At 36.3% G+C, this 14,509-nt stretch overlaps 1 protein-coding gene across 8 annotated transcripts in view; it reads right to left on the reverse strand.

Annotated features, from left to right (window-relative positions):
• Positions 1-14,509, reverse strand: part of EXOC6 (exocyst complex component 6) — a 297,299-nt gene that overhangs the window by 112,271 nt on the left and 170,519 nt on the right. For all 8 annotated transcript variants that reach the window (XR_009212754.1, XR_009212755.1, XM_058436204.1 and 5 more), the window contains 3 exons: positions 13,395-13,466; positions 8,468-8,565; positions 559-664 (listed from right to left, as the gene is read on the reverse strand). Coding sequence is in view for 6 of the 8 variants with exons in the window: in XM_058436204.1 (XP_058292187.1) it covers positions 559-664; positions 8,468-8,565; positions 13,395-13,466 (276 nt within the window). In the remaining 2 variants the exon portion in view is untranslated. The remainder of the gene's footprint in view (positions 1-558; positions 665-8,467; positions 8,566-13,394; positions 13,467-14,509) is intronic.

The raw sequence follows: 14,509 nt of genomic DNA on the forward strand, positions 1-14,509 counted from the left end.
CTCCAAAAATATAAATATTCCTACTTCAGGAAGGAATCTACAGGTAGCTATTGCCTTCACATATCACTTATTTAACCAATATAAACTTTTTGTAAAAGTGTACTTCTTTTAACATCTTCCACAGTGATAAACAATTCAAAGAAATTCTTGTCTCCCTAGGATATACTCTTATTATTATAAATCTATAAATCTACTTTTCATTTGGAATCCACCCAACATTAGTAACACCTCTCCTGGGAATCCACCTAACATTTGGGAAACTGCTTCTAGTAGGCCCAGGAAAGTCTCTTCTTAACATCATCAAAATCTCAGTAGTAGTAGTAGTAGCAGCAGCAGCAGCAGCAGCAGCAGCAGTAGTAGTAGTAGTAGTAGTAGTAGTAGTAATAACATACTCTTCAAAACTTAACAAAACATAATTAGTTTTCTCAATATAACAAAAAATTGCCCCCCAAGAAACCACTCTTATTTACAGTCTCAGCTTAATATTTAATATTATGTAGTAAAAAATACTATGAATTTATTTTTAAGAAAATCCTTGAATTAAAAACTAGCTTGTACCTTTTCAAGGTCTGGATCTTGAAAGGGAAATTTGCTGATGACAATTTTATATTCTTCTTCATTGACAATAGGGATGGGGCTATAATTATCTTCTTCAAAAATGTCCCTGTTAGGAAAAGAAAACCGAAAACTTATTACAAAGCATATTATTAGAGTACTAAAAGAAAATACCTTTAAAAACCCCAACTATTACAAAAGCAGTTTTTACTTGTCAATTAAAAGTCCAAATAGGAAGATACTGCCTAAGCATCCAGAATTCTAAAATTCAACAACAAATAGGTCTCGTCCCTCAAAATCCAGGTACAATCTCCTTTTTCCACTAGTTTGTTTTACAACCTCTCAGCACTTTAGTTTTCCAGTCTAGAACAATTCTCAAGGTGATATATTCTGAACAAGCTCATTATCTGTAACTAAAAAAGGATCTATGTAATGGAAAGTATTCCTGTCATAATTCTTTTTATTTTTTTCTTTTTATTTTTTCTTTTTTGAGACAGAGTCTCGCTGTCACCCAGGCTAGAGTGCAGTGGCGTGATCTCGGCTCACTGCAACCTTCACCTCCCAAGTTCAAGTGATTCTGCTGCCTCAGCCTCCCAAGTAGCTGGGACTACAGGCGTGTGCCACCACACCTGGCTAATCTTTTGTATTTTTAGTAAAGAAGGGGTTTCACCGTGTTAGCCAGGATGGTCTCGATCTCCTGACCTCATGATCTGCCTGCCTCGGCCTCCTAACGTGCTGAGATTACAGGCATGAGCCACCGTGCCTGGCCTCCTGTCATAATTCTTGATAGGAATAATTCTCAAGTTGTGTATCTTGTGTCTTCTCTTTTCCCAATGAGATCATAAACTCTTGAAGATCAAAACAATGTGTTATATTTGTTTAGCCTCTCATAATGTCATGATTAGAAATGGATCTTTTATAGTTGGTGACGCAGAAACAGTTACTACTCATCAAATATCCATGTGCTCTCCTGTACACCCCCTTGCAGTTAGGCAGTGCCATATGACTAGTTTTGGCCATTGAGCTGTGAATGGAAGTGACATGTGTTGCTCTGAGTTTAAAGCCTTTATGAGCCAATTGTGCAAACCTCCTTCCCATGGTGACAAGGAAGACAACATGTTGAAAAGTTAGAATCACAAATGCAAATAGCTTGTATCTCTGACTAGTAAACCTATTATGGGCTTTTGTGTGAGTGAGGAATAAAATGTGTTCATCCACTGATATTTGGGGAATTTTTGTTGCTGCAGCATAACCTAAGCTGTCCTAATGTAACTGCCATCCAATCATTGATTTCCTTTTAATTAAATAATTCAGTTTGATTAATATTTATTGAGCATCTATTATGTGCTAGGCTCTGGGCTGTGATGAAAATTCCCTACCTCATGAAGATAAACACAAGAAATCTAATAGGAGAGAGAGATATGCAAGTAAATTATAACATCTATAATGTTGTGCTATACATACAATACAACAAGTACAAGTTTCAGGAACAGGACAAAGAAGGAAGTGACTATCAGAGTACGTGAAGAACATCTCATGGAAAGTTAGAGAAGTTAGGGGTCCTGTAGGGTCTTTACAGATGAAAAAAATTTCTAAAGAGATTATGAGAGAAAAGCATTCTAGAACACTGGAATATATATGCAAAGGCACAAGGAGTGAAAAAGCATTAGTGTGTGTGTGCGGGGGAGGGGTGTAAAACCACGAGTAGTGCAGTATTACAAAGTATAAAGTGTGAGGGACATGGTGAAAAATGAGATTGGACAGGTGTGCAAACAGACATCCAGATTTTACGCTGTAGGCATTAAAAGGTTTTAGGAAAGGGAATGTCATAGGAAGATATTCACTGTGTGGAGGATAAATTGGAAAAAGCCTAATAACACAGAGCGATCACTTAGAAAAACTGAAGAATAATCTAAATAAACGGTGACGAGGATCTGAATTAAAGCTGCAACAGTAGGGGTAGAAAGGAAGTAGCATAAATGAGAGCTTCTTTTTTTAATTTTTTTTTTTTTTTAAGACAGGGTCTCACTCTGTCGCCCAGGCTGGAGTGCAGTGGTGCAATTTCGGCTCACTGCAGCCTCAGCTTCCCAGGTTCAGGCGATTCTTTTTTTTTTTTGAGACGGAGTCTAGCTCTGTCGCCCAGGCTGGAGTGCAGTGGCACGATCTCGGCTCACTGCAAGCTCCACCTTCTGGGTTCACGCCATTCTCCTGCCTCAGCCTCCTGAGCAGCTGGGACTACAGGCGCCGGCCACCACGCCCGGCTAATTTTGTTTTTTGTTTTTTTTAGTAGTTCCAATTTTTTTGTATTTTTAGTAGAGACGGGGTTTCACCGTGTTAGCCAGGATGGTCTCAATCTCCTGACATAGTGATTCACCTGCCTTGGCCTCCCAAAGTGCTGGGATTACCAGCGTGAGCCACCGCGCCCGGCCTCAAGCGATTCTTACATCTTAGCCTCCTGAGTAGCTGGGACTACAGGGCGTGCGCCACTAATCAACCACACCCAGCTCTACCAAAAAATACAAAAATTACTTTTTTGGTATTTACTTCTACTAATTCTATTTCATTCTACATAGAGTTTAAAAATAAAGTAAAACATTAAAAGGCAGGGCTAAATGAGGTGGCTCACGCCTGTAATCTTTGGGAGGCTGACGCGGGCAGAACACTTGAGGCCAGCCTAGGCAACACAGTGAAACGCTGTCTCTGTTTTAAAAATAAAAATAAAAATGATGAAAGGTTAAAAGGCAAGTTACAGGGAAAGTAACTACTAGAAGACAATAAACTACTAACTTTATACAAATGCCAGGGAACCAGTTACTATGGAAGAAGAGATAATTTAATGAAAGGCACATTTATATTCTAAAAATGTTAATGTAGTCTTAAAATGATCTGTTTATAGAACTAAATTCTATAAACATGTATAAGTTCCTACTCTTTCGGGCACTATACTAGGGCTAGGCAATCAAGAATATAAATAGCTCCATGGCATTGGTCTAGATAATGATTTTTTAAAATATAACCCCAAAAGCACAGGCAACAAAAGCCATAGTAGACAAATAAACTGCATCAAACTAAAAAGCTTCTGCACAGCAAGGAAACAATTAACAGAATGAAGAGGCAAGTTACAGACTGGGAGAAAATATTTGCTGATATATATCTGATACATATAATAAGGAGTTAGTATCCAAAATACATAAGGAACTCAACTCAATAGCAAGAAAACAAATAACTGAATTAAAAAGTGGGCAAAGGACCTGAATAGATGTTTATCAAAAGAAGACACAAAAATGTCCAACAGGTATGCATATCAGGAATAAGCAAAGCTTAACATCACTAATCATCAGGGAAATCCAAATTAAAAATACAACAAGGCTGGCCAGGCACGGTGGCTCACACCTGTAATCCCAGCACTTTGGGAGGTGGAGGCAGGCGGATCACCTGAGGTCAGGAGTTCAAGACCAGCCTGACCAACATACAGAAACCCCATCTCTACTAAAAATACAAAATTAGACAGACGTGGTGGTGCAGGCCTGTAATCCCAGCTACTCGGGAGGCTGAGGCAGGAGAATCACTTGAACCTGGGAGGCAGAGGTTGCAATGAGCTGAGATTGCGCCATTGCACTCCAGCCTGGGCGACAAGAGCGAAACTCCGTCTCAAAAAAAAAAAAACAAAACACAACGAGGTATCACCTCACAGCTGTTAGAATGACTATTATCTAACAGACACAAGATACGTGTTAGTGAGGATGTGGAGAAAGGGAACCTTTGCACGCTGTTGGTGGCAATGTAAATTAGTATATCTATTATGGAAAACAGGATGGAGGTTCCTCAAAAAACTAAAAATAGAACTACTATATGATCCCAGCAATCTCATTTCTGGGTGCATAACCGAAAGAATTAAAATCAGTATCAAGCCAGGCACAGTGGCTCACATCTGTAATCCTAGCACCTTGGGAGGCCAAGGCAGGCGGATCACTTGAGGTCAGTTTGAAACCAGCCTGGCCAAGATAGTGAAACCCTGTCTCTACTAAAAATACAAAAATTAGCAGGACATGGTGGTGCACATCTGTAATCCCAACTACTTGGGAGGCTGAGGCAGGAGACTCACTTGAACCTGGGAGGCAGAGGTTGCCATGAGCCAAGATCATGCTGCTGCACTCTAGCCTGGGTGACAGAGCAAAGACTCTGTCTCAAAAAAAAAATAATAAAAATTAAAGAAAAATAAGATCAGCATCTCAAAGAGATATCTGCATTCCCATGTTTACTGCAGAATTATTCATAATAGCCAAAATATGGAATTGACCTTTGAATGGATAAAAAAAGTGCATATACACAATGGAATACTATTCAGCCCTATAAAAGAGGGAAATTCTGTCATTTGCAACAACAAGGACGAACCTTGAGGACATTATGCTAAGAGACATAAGCTAGGCACAGGAAGTCAAATACTGCATAATCTCACTTATATAAGGAATCTAAAACAGTCACACTCACAGAAGTAGAGAGAAGCATGATTTCTGGTTTATAGGTTACCAGAGGGTAGGGCAATCAGAAAGCAGGGTAGGCAGGGTAGGGAGATGCCAAGATGTTTGTCAAAGAGTACAGTTTCAGTCAGACAGGAGAAATAGGTTTTTGAGATCTATTCCACAGCAAGGTGACTACGGTTAATAATAATGTAACATATATTTCAAACTGCTAACAGTAGATTTTAAATGTTTGCACCACTAAAAAAAAAAATAAGTATGTGAGGTGATGGATATGTTAATTTGCTTGATTTAATCATTCCATAATGTATACAATATACCAAAACATCAAACTGTACCTCATAAATCTATACAATTATTGTCAATTAAAAACTAAATATAAGCACATGTATCCAAAAATAACACAAAAATAAAACAGGGCTCATAATATAGTGAGAGAGAGCTGCATACAGATAAACTATAACAGTAGTCAGGTTATAAATTCTGTCATGGAAGTAGTCAAGTTTTGAATATCACTCAATATTGATAATTTTTCTTTTTCCTCCATTTAATTGTTAGGTTGTCAATTCACTATTTATAAAATATTTAAGGATATGGGTCAGAGGTAAGCAAAGCTTAAGGTCTGCTACTTCTTAAAAATTTAGGTGGCCAGGCGCGGTGGCTCACGCCTGTAATCCCGGCACTTTGGGAGGCCGAGGCGGGTGCATCACGAGGTCAGGAGATCGAGACCATCCTGGCTAACACAGTGAAACACCGTCTACTAAAAGTATAAAAAATTAGCCGGGCGTGGTGGCGGGCGCTTGTAGTCCCAGATACTAGGGAGGCTGAGGCAGAATGGCGTGAACCCAGGAAGTGGAGCTTGCAGTGAGCCAAGGTCGCGCCACTGCACTCCAGCCTGGGTGACAATGCAAGACTCCGTCTCAAAAAAAAAAAAAAAAAAAAAAAAGGCAAAAAGCACGATCTGGAAGAGTATTAAAAGCAGAAGTCAAAATATATTTGGAAATTGTGTGTTAAAATTGACATGCTATCATTTGTTCTCCTCCACTATTACTTTGGAGGATAAAATTAATCCTACCTCTATGTGAATGAAGCCATTAGCTTCCCAGAGAGAAAACAATACCTTATGGTTTCCCCAGTCTTGAGGAACAATCTTACTACTAGAAGTCTTGAGATAGGTAAGAGAGAATAGCTGGCCCAATACAATCTATCAACAGTTATGAAAACATAAACACCCTTCTGAAGAGGCCAGTTAAATAACATCAACTCTATAAGATTTTATAACTATAAAAATATCGTATTACATCATATTATATATCATAGCACATATGTTCTAGATTACCATCTTTATCAATAAATGCTACTTTTATTTTTAAAATAGTTAATAAAAATAATTGTTGATAGTTACATATGACTCATCAGGACTGTCAATTATCCATCTGGGATAGCATCCTCATAATATCACTCCTGAAGAATGTAAATACAAAAAACTCAAATAAGGATTTGTTTAGTTGATTTTACTAGATGTGTATCACCTTATGAGCCACTTAGGCATTAAAAAAATATTTTTTAAGAGCATGGTCTTGCCCTATTGTGCAGGCTGGAGTGCAGTGGTGTGTTTATAGCTCACTGCAGCCTCAAACACCTGGGCTCAAGTAATCCTCCTGCTTCAGCCTCCCAAGTAGCTGGGATTACAGGTGCGCACCACCATGCCCAGCTAATTTTTTTATTTTTTATTTTTTTTTTTTTTGAGACGGAGTCTCGCTCTGTCACCCAGGCTGGAGTGCAGTGGCGCGATCTCGGCTCACTGCAACCTCCGCCTCCCGGGTTCACGCCATTCTCCTGCCTCAGCCTCTCCGAGTAGCTGGGACTACAGGCGCCCGCCACCACGCCCGGCTAATTTTTTGTATTTTTAGTAGAGACGGGGTTTCACCCTGGTCTCGATCTCCTGACCTCGTGATCCGCCCGCCTCGGCCTCCCAAAGTGCTGGGATTACAAGCGTGAGCCACCGCGCCCGGCAATTTTTTTATTTTTTATTTGTAGATACAAGGTCTTACTATGTTGTCCAGGCTGGTCTCAAACTCCTGGCCTCAAGAGATCCTCCCATCTTGGCCTCCCAAAGTGCTGGGATTACAGGCATAAGCCACCTCACCATGTTCGAAAATTTCTATTACAGTATTTAGAAGGTCAATCTCCATAGCTTTGAAAGTTGATGGGATAAGTGCTAAGCTGGTATTAAATCATCTAACATACTTTTATTTTAATATCATCAAATATTGACACATTACTTCTATCATATTTTGGTTAACAAGACGTAAAACCTCAAGATTGACTTTTTCTTCCCAAAAGGGAGAAGGATGGAGAGAAAGAGACAAAAAGAGAAAGAAAGAAGGGAGGGAGGAAAACTTTTAGTGATTAAAGTGGGGGGGGCATATTTCTCTTCTCATGTCACTAAAAAGTTACACAGATATTAAAATATTTTTGTCCATGGCCTGCAGATAAGTGGTTAAAGCAAAAGTAATTTTGTCATTTAGATTCTTTAAGATTCTTAATCTAGTTATTTTATTTGTAAAAACAGCACTTGCCCAAAACAAAATTTAAAAGCTGTAAATTTCTGTCTCTAATACAAAATATCTTTGAATACTTACAGCCTTACAAGTATTTAATCATTTACTAGAAAATAATTACAGATATTAGAACTACAAGTAAGTATAATTAAAAACTGATTATAAATGTTACAGTCACTATGGAAACAGTATGGTAGTTCCTCAAAAAATTAAAGATATATTTACATATGATCCAGCATTTCACTTCTGGGTATAAACCCAAAAGATTTGAAAGCAGAGACTCAAACAGATATATGTATACTGTACTCACGTTCACAGCAGCATTATTCACAATAGTCAAAAGGTGGAAGGAACCTAAATGTCCATCAACAGATGAACTGATAAACAAAATGTGGTATATAAAGACAATGGAATATTAGCCTTAAAAAGGAATGAAATTCTGACATGCTACAACATGAATGAACCTTGAAGACACTGCGTTAAGTGAAATGATCCAGACACAAAAGAACAAACATATATGATTCCACTTACATGAGGTACCTAGAGCAGTCAAATTTTAGAGACAAAGCAAGAGTGGTGGTTGCCAGAGGCTGGGGGAAAGGGGAAATGGAGAGTTATTGTTAAGTGAGTACAGAGTTTCTATTTCGGAAGATGAAAACGTTCTGGAAATGGATAGTGGTGACAGTTGCAACAATTTGAGTGTACACCACTGAACTATACACTTGAAAATGGCTAAGATGGTAAATTCTATGTGTACTTTACTACAATAAAAATGATTATAAGCATTTTTATTAATATATGCAAATGAACCACTTGAGCATTTGACAAACATATTCATTATATCAAGGCACCATGACTTAGACTAACCTGAAAACTCCACCCCATTTCTTAAGCAGTGTTTCATTGTATTGGTCTCTTATTTCAAATAAAAGGTCAAAAAGTCGGTTCACTGGAAAACCATAACCCTAAAATACAAAAAAAAAAGCAGTTAAACAAGTGTACAAAAATATTCATTAAAAATGTTGAGAATACTAGAGAATCATTTGGAAGGAATCACTAGATCCCACTGTATGCCATTCTCACAGTAAGAAAAAAAAAAGATACACTTTGACTTTCTACTACATTGCATTCGGTAAAAAAGAGGTTCAGAAAGAGTTTTATGAGAATAGAATGGTTTTTCAATTTCTTCTCTCTCTTTTTAGTAATGATTACAGTGTTAGCCTTAAAAAGTATTAGAAGTCAGAGCTGGAGGAAAAAATTCAAGGTAAGTTTTTACATAACAGTGTCTTGGGAAGTGGTGCCTAAACAGGATACAAGAAGAAAAGGGAATGGATTCTGTCTTGAGACAGGCTGGCTTCCTTTTGCACCTTCAATTTAAGACTGAGTTTGTCATACTGGGAAAATTTACATCTTTCCATTAAACATTCACACTTCCAAATTTTATTCTTTTCCAACTCCAAATTCATTGAAATCTTACCCATATCGGGACCAAACATTCTCTCTCACCTCACAGAATTCTCCACTTGTCTCTCCAAGGTTTCTCTCTCCATCTTTGTTCTTGAGCCTATCTCCTTCCACATAAACCATTCCATGGGTTAACTTCTTACTCTACTACGTCTTTAACTTCCACAGGCACCTTTCTCTTGGCTAAATAAACATGCTAAATTGTCTCCCATCTTTAAGCCAAGAAAAACAAGAGGCCAAAACAGCTCTCCCTCAATTTTCTGTAGCCTGTCAGAGGCCTCTGTCACTCCCTTCATAGTCAAACGTACTACAATCTAACTCTCACTTCTATTCCTTTATTTAAACTACTCAACAATGTCACAGACTATCTCCTAAATATCAAATTCAATGATCTCACTCTACCTGACATCTCTTTCTTGAAATTCTTCTGCTTTGAATTCTATAACACCAATCACTCTTCTTGTTCTCCTTTTACATCTACGAACAATCCTTCCAGTTTCCTTGTGTAACTTCTATCTCTATCCTTTAATCTTTTCTTCTAGCTCCCTAGGGCAATCTCAAGTCTAATGATTTCAACCTCTGATGATTACTTCAAATCTGTATCTCTAGCTAGGCCTCTCTAAATTCCAACTATTTAATTCCAACACCTGTTTCATCTCCAGTCAGCCAGCCAGCAAGTACATTAAACTTATTTCCTCTCTCCAATGAAATCAAGTATTCCTCTTATTTCCTATCCATAATAATAATGCTATCATCAACCTAGTTTATCAACAGAGAATCTAGAAAACCATCTAAACACCCCACCCCTGCCCCCCCCACACACACACACTGAGTAGTCACCAAATTCTTCTGTTTACCTTTTACAAGTCAAATCTATCATTCTCCATCATCTATCCATCTTTCTTTCTTCTAGAAATATTCTTAGTGCCACGGCTTTATCTCAGGTCCTTAATATCTCTTACCTAGACCATTGTAAAAGCTTCCTAAACTAAAATTTCAACCATCTCCCTCTCTCAATCTATTTCCCAGATTCTGAAAATTCCATTCAAAAGTGTAAATCTGATTGTGCCATTCCTCTGCCTAAAAACTATAAAATGCTTACTAAAGTCCCACAAGATGTCCCATAATCTGGGTCAAACCACCTCATCAGTTTAATCACCACTATTTGCTCTTCCTTGTTCACACCGATATTCTACAGTTTCTAATACCACCAAGCTGCTCAGTTTCACTTTCACCACACCATGCTTTTATCTATAGTTTACACATGCTATTTTTTCTTCCATTAATGCCCTTTCCTTCTTATCTATTTGCTGAACTCATCCTTCAAAACCCAGCTCAAGTTTCAACTTTCTGTATAGCCTTCCTCAACTCCTAGAATCTAAGTTAGTTATTCCATCTTCTGCAAGCCCAAAGCTAACATATTGCTTGCTGCATTAGGATGCTTTATTAAACATTTTATTCGTTTACAAATAAACTGTGAATTGCTTGAAGCCAAGGACTTTTATGTCCCTACTGTCTTACTGACTTTTATGTCTCTGAGTCAGTCTGACATGTATTGGGTACTCAAAAAATGTTAATAAAGGAATCAATAAATGTTTACTTGTTATTTGCCTAATAGGCAGTAAGGAATATAAATATGCTGATATTACTTTTTTACTTTATTGTTTAGTCAGCTTTGTTTTAGAAGATAAAATACTGGCATTTTAAAAAGCAAAATTTCCTTAGGGTGGCAAGGGCTGATTTAAAAACTAAATATTATGTAACATTCTTTAATTAGTTTTCATGAAAAGACACTTACCAGTTCTTCAATTAATAGTTATAAATTTAAAAGCCAGCAATCATTAATTCAGTATAAGACGGATCTAATACTCAGCCTGTCAGCTTTGAGTGAAATGAAAACACTGTATAAACTCTGAAAAAGTAGGAAGGACTGGTTTGACTTCTCCAGTCATATTTCAAAGCAATAATATGAGAAAGGTATCCTTGCAAGGGTTTATGTAACTATCATTGTTGCTTTTACAGTGCCAATATTACCTAAATATTATCTTTGACTTTTCTTTGATTCTCTGGAGAATTCCTTGGTACCGTATCAAATACTGTACATTCAGTTGTACTCAAAGTCCAGTCCAATAACTATTTATTACAGTCTACAAAGAAATAAGGACTTTGCACTAGAATACAAATTGATGCTGCTACCTATATTGAAAAAAGTCTTGCTTGTAGCAAGATGCCAACTGCACTAAACTTTGTACTGGGGGATATAGTTAATTTACATTCTGAGGAAAGTTCCTTTTTGTTATGGATCTAACAGATAATTTGCAGACTAGTAACAAACAGTTTGCAGACCAGTGGTCCCCAGACCACACTTTGAGAAGAAGTGCTTTAAGTCATTAAGAACAGCAAAATTACTATCCAAAATTACTATTACTTTTGCTCTCCATGGCAAAAATTGCAATTACTTTTGCACTAACCTAATATCTCAAGCTACTTAGAAATGGGCCCCCAAAATTTGGAAAGCCCCAAATAAAACTTCCCAAAAGTTTTCTTGCAGTGAGATCAATATTATACAGTCATCACAAAATTTATGAAAACAACAAAAAATTCCACATTGTTCTGCTGTTACAATATAAGCCATACAAATTAATATATAATAGACATGAGTGATAAAATAATTTACTAAAGGAGCTTGTGGAATCTTCCCTTTAGGTTTAAGAATAAAGTAGAAAACTATAATTCTAAGATGCAAAGACTCTTGTGACAAAGCAAATAGTTTAAATCAGGGTTTCCCAAAGCATATTATATAAAGTTCTAGATCTAATAGATGTTCTAAGGGGGAAAAAGATTCAAGGGTCAAATATATTGGGAAAATGCTGCATAATCATCTTCCTTTTGAGAACTTACGGGTATAAATTTGCTATCAGAAAAGTTTTCAGTGGAGAAATATGTTTTACTTTTGGACCACAGGACACTTTTTTTAAGTAATAGCTCTTATCACACTTTGGAAAATGCTAGTCTGTACTTCATGAAAAGTTACTTCTAACCATAAAATCCCACAAATTTACACAGGAAAAGAAAATGCAATCAATTCTTTATTATCTGTGATCAAGGAGGAAGGACAAGCTAGCAATCTCAAAACTTTGATACTGAAAATCACAAAAATATTGAGTTCTGAAATAATTTAGTTTTAATCTTATTTTTATATTACTTTCAACATCTCAGGGGGTGATATTGTTCCTAATATCCAGGGGGGGAATAGGATCATATTACTTCCAATATCACAGAGGGTGTACACCCCACTTGTGATATTGTTCCAAATATCCAGGAGGGGAGAGGATAATATTACTCCCAATATCGCAGAGGGTATAAAAACCCCCCGTGATATTTTTCCTAATATCGAGGAGGGAGAGAATACTACTGTTAATATCGCAGAGGGTGTACACACCCCCCCCGTGATATTGTTTCTAATATCCAGGTGGGAGAGGATGATATGACTCCCAATAACACAGCAGGTGTGCAACTTGCCGGTGATATTGCTTTTAATATCCGAAGGGGAGAGGATAATATTACTCCCAATAAAAAGAAAAATCTTATTTTTTTGTTTGTTTCGTGTTTTTTGTTTGTTTTGAGACGGAGTCTCGCTCTGTTGCCCAGGAGAGCGCAGTGGCGTGATCTCGGCTCACTGCAACCTCCACCTCCTGGGTTCAAACAATCCTCCTTATTTTTAAAAAGAGAAAAACAACAACTCAAAAAAGTAAAGTGATTTGCTCATAGAACACATGGAAAACCAGAAACCAGGAAGAAAATGAACATACAGTTTTCAAATCATGTGTTTTCATACAAAGTATCATATTTAAAACTAAAAACAATTCTGAAATTAGTAATAAGCGCATTTTCACAAATAAGGATCTAAAGCTTAAAGAACCTGCAGGCATACAATTAGTCAACAGCACAGGCAGAACAGAAACTCCGAGTCTATGTGATTCTAGAACCCACTTCTCACTGCCCTAAGGCAGAATTTATATCTTGTAATTTCTAGTTCAGAGTTCCATTATACTCTGTATTCTTTTTTTTAACTGTAAAAATACTTTATTCTAACTGAATGATCAATATTTTAAAAGATGGTAGCATCCCTGAGTTCCGTCTAAGCTTCATAATTGAAAAGGAAGTGGTAGGAATAGTCCTGGGTAATGGCAGAATACCAATACGTAGGTAAACATTTATTACGACTAATTTACTGCCACTAATCTACAATAACATAAATGAGTATAGCCTATATTTTGTATGTTTTTAAGTGATCAGAATAACCATTAATTTTTAGGTTATCACCCACCTGTAAAGTATCTGCAAATATTACAGTAAGATTCTTCAGCTCCAGAACAAGATCAGGATCAGTGCAATAGGACTGAGGGTGGAAACACACAAACAAAACAAAACACGACAACAACAAACCTGAGTCATATGATTAAAAACCAAGAAATAAGAACTTGATAATGTTTCTTTTAATCTGCCAGACTTATAATAAGTTTAAATTTTTGGTTGGTTAGATCCACAACAGACCTTCTCTATTCAGTATAAACTTTTAGAGGGAGATCATAATATGATACTTATGATGCTTATATTTCAAAAGTTTTTAGATTTTAAGGAACTAGTTATTTAAACTGAAAAAGGTTTATATATAGACTATGTATTTTCACGTTTCATCTATTTACTTATTTTCCATCTTATAAAAGAGATACTATGTATTACTTTTTCCAATATAAGAGTTACAATTTCATTATTTTCTTAGTAATTAACCAAAAGAAAATTATTAATTTCAAAGGGACAGTGAGATTTACTCTGTCCCTCTCATAGCACTTAATAAGATTTTGAAAGTGATATGCTGTATTTAATATGACTTCATGTTTGGTACCATGGAATTAACAGGAAACATACTTTAATTTTATATATTCAGAGCTGATCTGAATATCGACCATGATAAAATGTATTGTTCTTTATTAATACGTTAGGAAAAGTTGTAGTTCATTGGATAGTGTATCAAGAATCTACATTCCTGATAAATAAAAATGCAGCTTATTTATAATGTTAATATCACATAAGCTAACAATCTTCAATTTTTTAAAATCTCAATGATCAATTATAAAATTATATAGACAAAATTTTAAGTATGAAAATATATTAATAAAGGTAAACTACTACAACTTTTAAAAAGGCCTATACTGACTAAGTATTGTCTTTATAACACTAACATATTTGTTATTTATAGAAAAGGCATTAGGAAGATAGCTGATCATTTAATTTTCATCTATAAAAACCTCTCATTATACAAAGGTTCAATATTTCAAATTTTGAAAATTGCAAATTTTAAAGAAATTCATTATTATAGTATATTACTGTAAACTGTAAACATCAAAGAACAAGTTCTATTGAGTTTTAATGGTAGAGTTT

The sequence above is a fragment of the Hylobates moloch genome, unplaced genomic scaffold, assembly GCF_009828535.3.
Source record: "Hylobates moloch isolate HMO894 unplaced genomic scaffold, HMol_V3 SCAFFOLD_3, whole genome shotgun sequence".
Classification (NCBI taxonomy): Eukaryota; Metazoa; Chordata; class Mammalia; order Primates; family Hylobatidae; genus Hylobates; species Hylobates moloch.